General features: G+C 38.3%; 1 protein-coding gene across 1 annotated transcript in view; it reads left to right on the forward strand.

Annotated features, from left to right (window-relative positions):
* The window catches only part of LOC103811119 (inaD-like protein), a gene marked incomplete at its 5' end in the record, with an annotated part of 68,203 nt that overhangs the window by 19,967 nt on the left and 44,593 nt on the right, over nt 1–3,643 (forward strand). Inside the window, 2 exons of the mRNA XM_009084070.1 lie at nt 1,440–1,649; nt 2,510–2,629. Of these exons, the coding sequence (XP_009082318.1) occupies nt 1,440–1,649; nt 2,510–2,629 (330 nt within the window). The remainder of the gene's footprint in view (nt 1–1,439; nt 1,650–2,509; nt 2,630–3,643) is intronic.

Genomic DNA, 3,643 nt, shown 5'->3' on the forward strand with positions numbered 1-3,643 from the left:
TTCTTTCATTCATTTGCAGATATTACAGTCATTGCCTCATGTGTTTGCACATACCTTAAAAGCCACGTGCCCTTGGAAAGCAGTGTACGGCCATATAAAAATAAAGAGTTTAGAAAGCATTCCTGTTTTCAAATTAACACTGAAGTGCTGAATTCGTGGTGGTCTTTGTGATTTGAATTTTGCCCTTTTTTTTATCTCTCCCATGCCCTGAATAAGATTCAATTACAGTCATTGCCTCATGTGTTTGCACATACCTTAAAAGCCACGTGCCCTTGGAAAGCAGTGTACGGCCATATAAAAATAAAGAGTTTAGAAAGCATTCCTGTTTTCAAATTAACACTGAAGTGCTGAATTCGTGGTGGTCTTTGTGATTTGAATTTTGCCCTTTTTTTTATCTCTCCCATGCCCTGAATAAGATTCAAGTCCTGAGGGAAAAAATAGTATATGGTTATACATTTGGAGACTTAGTGCGTACAAGGAGTATTTCTGAACTTTATGAGCCCTTAGCAAGGGGGAGAAAGGCTAATTGTAATCTTAAAAAAACAAATGAGGAAACAACAATTAAAAATTTAAAAACCCCATGAATTTGTTTTATGTATCTTTCTGCCACTATATAATAAATGCAATGGATTGAGGATGATTTTTTTAAATGAATGAATGCCTGATAGGAATGGTACAAGGCACAAAGCAAAGGGTAATACTGGAAAATAAGTGAATCTTTTTGCAGCAGTTTACAGCCTTTCCAATGTGTATGATATTTTCTACTTCACATTCTCTGTATCCACCACTTCAGCATTCCTTGTCTTCTGCAATAATCCTAGTTACTCTTCTGTTGCTGTCTCCTGTTCCCTGTAAAGGAAGCTTCATGGGTGGAGAAAATGTCTTTTATAAGTTGCCATGTGGAGTTGACAAAGCAGAATCACTGCAGTAACATAGCAAATATATACTGCTATTTCCTGAATGTTTTTGGGTTCTAATGTAACTTAATAGTTTTAATTAAAGTCCTAATCTTGCAGTGATTTCTTTTGCCATCCGTTTTGCTGCTGCGAAGCTTTCAAGTGACATGCAGGATGGTTATTTTCTGTGACATTAGCACACACCAGGCTGGACGGAGGCTGTGGACAGGGGCCAGTGTTGTTCTATTTGCAGGTTGGCCTGGCTGTGTCTGTGTGTGTGTGTGTAAGAAGAGGAAAGGCAGGGTATTGGTCAGCTTTCAGATCTTAATATTTCTTAATGGATTAAGCAAGTGATGGAATGCCTTTTTTTTTTTGGTGAACTGTAAGCCTTGGCAGTATTAGCAAACTGTCCTTTCTGAACATCTCAGCAGGCTTCAGTTCTGTGGCGTTAGATGATGAACGTGCTTGAGTGCTCTTTACATACTCCAAATAAATATCGTCTTTCAAAGCTTTCACTTGTTTTTTTGAATTTCTTTTCCCCAGGATCCCTTAGATCCAACAAGAACAGCCATTGTGATCAGCTCCTTGGTGGCAGGTGGAGTAGCCGACCGTGGGGGAGAGCTTCTGCCGGGCGACCGCTTGGTGTTTGTAAATGAGACAGACTTGAACAGTGCCACATTGGCAGAGGCAGTGGAAGTGTTGAAATCTGTGCCCCCAGGTACAGTGTCTCTTGGAATCTGCAAGCCTTTGGTGGTAAGGACTGATTTTAACTTTGTTTTCTATCTGATCCTATGACATGTGTAGACTGTGGTGTTGTATATGTGGGGAGAATTCAGAATAGAACTGTGTGTGCATTGGAAAAGCAACTAAGTTGCTATGCATAAAGCTTGAGATGTTCAGAAATTCTGGCAAATGGGCAGCTCAGTGTCCAAAAGGTCTGACTGGAAAACCAGTATCCTCAAGTTCCTCCCTGAAGAACATCCACGTGGAATCAGGACATGTGTCTGGTCAAACCCATGTGCACTGTGCATGGGTGTAATGTGGTTCAAGCAATTCAGCAAACCACTTAAATATGTGCTGAAGTCCATTTCACTCTAAGACACTGCTAAGTGCTTGCTTGAGCTCTGCTGACATCAAAGAAACTTAATCTGTTTGAAGTCAAGGCTGTAAATTCAAGCAGAATTTCCTTCTTCTAGAATCAGGGCTGTGGAACAGACAGTAGTTTACTTGAGAACACTACAGTATTGTTCATCAAGGGCAGCCAGGCAAAATTAATTAAAGCATCAGCTAATAGAAAGTGCTTGTAATTCAAAGTGGTAGAGGAGTGGTGAAATAGGAATGTAAGAAGGCTGTTAAATATATTCTTTCCTTTCATAAAAAGTAATTTATCATTGTTCATATCCTTGTATTTGTCTTTCTTTTCTAGACATCTTTTTATTTCTTAGTGTATCTGAACCAGTATCTCCAAAGGCTAAAAGCTGTCTTCATCTTCTCCATGTATGACTTTCCCATCTCTTTTCTAATGACTGATTCTTCCTCTCCCTTTCAATTTATTGAATAATGTGGAAATTTTTTGTTGGTTTTCCTGACAGCATTTTGATTTCCTTTTTTAGGGAGAAAGCACAGAGGAGGAGAACATGCACAGTGTGGATACCAACAGCATGAAAGCCAGCCCTGGCTCTCCAGAACCAAGAGATAACACTAATTTCTCAATAATACTTGAAGCCCCACAGGTATTTGGTTACTTTTTTGGTTCAACTTAAGTCTATATGGACAGGTGATAATGTTTTAAAGGAAAAAAAAATAGGATGTTTTTCAGATAAGACCGAAGTATTGGATAGACTTCGGGCTGGTTCCCTCTGAAAAAGCCTCTAACAGTAAACTAAGTGTATTGTGAGGAGTGAGCATATTCACAGCACTTACCAGTGCAGTTCCCAGACTGGCTTATCAAATTTATTATGTAATTAAAACACTTAGGGTTACCTTGGATATGAAATAGGAATGCTGTGTTGTTATTAGTCATAAGCAGTGGCTTCAGCTTTGTGCAGAAATAACATATGGAGGCAGAGAGCTCTTAATTATAATGGAACAAAGCAAAGTTTAGGGTGAAAGTCATGCTTGAAATATGTTGTTCTTCATAGCCTTCTGATGTTCTCTGGAGTGATTTCTTTACTCTAATTCTTATTTTCTGAGAAATAATTCTGTTTATTGTGGGAGGATGTGGCACTAAAGCTAGTGAGAAACTCAGATACTATGGTAGTAGGCAATAATATTACAATACTCACCAGTGCATAGTTAGAGGTGTGGATATCTTTTCATTTTCATCTGTTCTTGAGTGCTTTTTTTTTTCGAGAATTTTTGTAAAATTCACATTGGTAAATGTATTCTGTTTAGACCAGAAAAGACAATACAAGGACCATCTAGAACTGCACCACAGTAAGAAAAATAAGCTCTAGATTTTTTTGTAGCTAAAGATATCAACCTGTCTCTGGATGCAAACATGTTTTTATTGCTGAAGTGGTGTATTAGCACCACCAAAAGGAGCAATATAATGGGGCAGATGTAGAAATTAGCCTGGATAATGATAAATGATATTTACTGATTTCCATGATGCCAAAGTGGAGTTTGTTGTTTTCCAGGTTCATAGGAAGAGTTCCTGGCAGTGCAATTAGTCCTCTGCCAGCTCAGATTGTTTCTCTGCTTCCTAAATAAAACTAATTGTATTAAGTACGTTTAAACAAAGTATT

The sequence above is a fragment of the Acanthisitta chloris genome, unplaced genomic scaffold (genome assembly GCF_000695815.1).
Source record: "Acanthisitta chloris isolate BGI_N310 unplaced genomic scaffold, ASM69581v1 scaffold23281, whole genome shotgun sequence".
Classification (NCBI taxonomy): Eukaryota; Metazoa; Chordata; class Aves; order Passeriformes; family Acanthisittidae; genus Acanthisitta; species Acanthisitta chloris.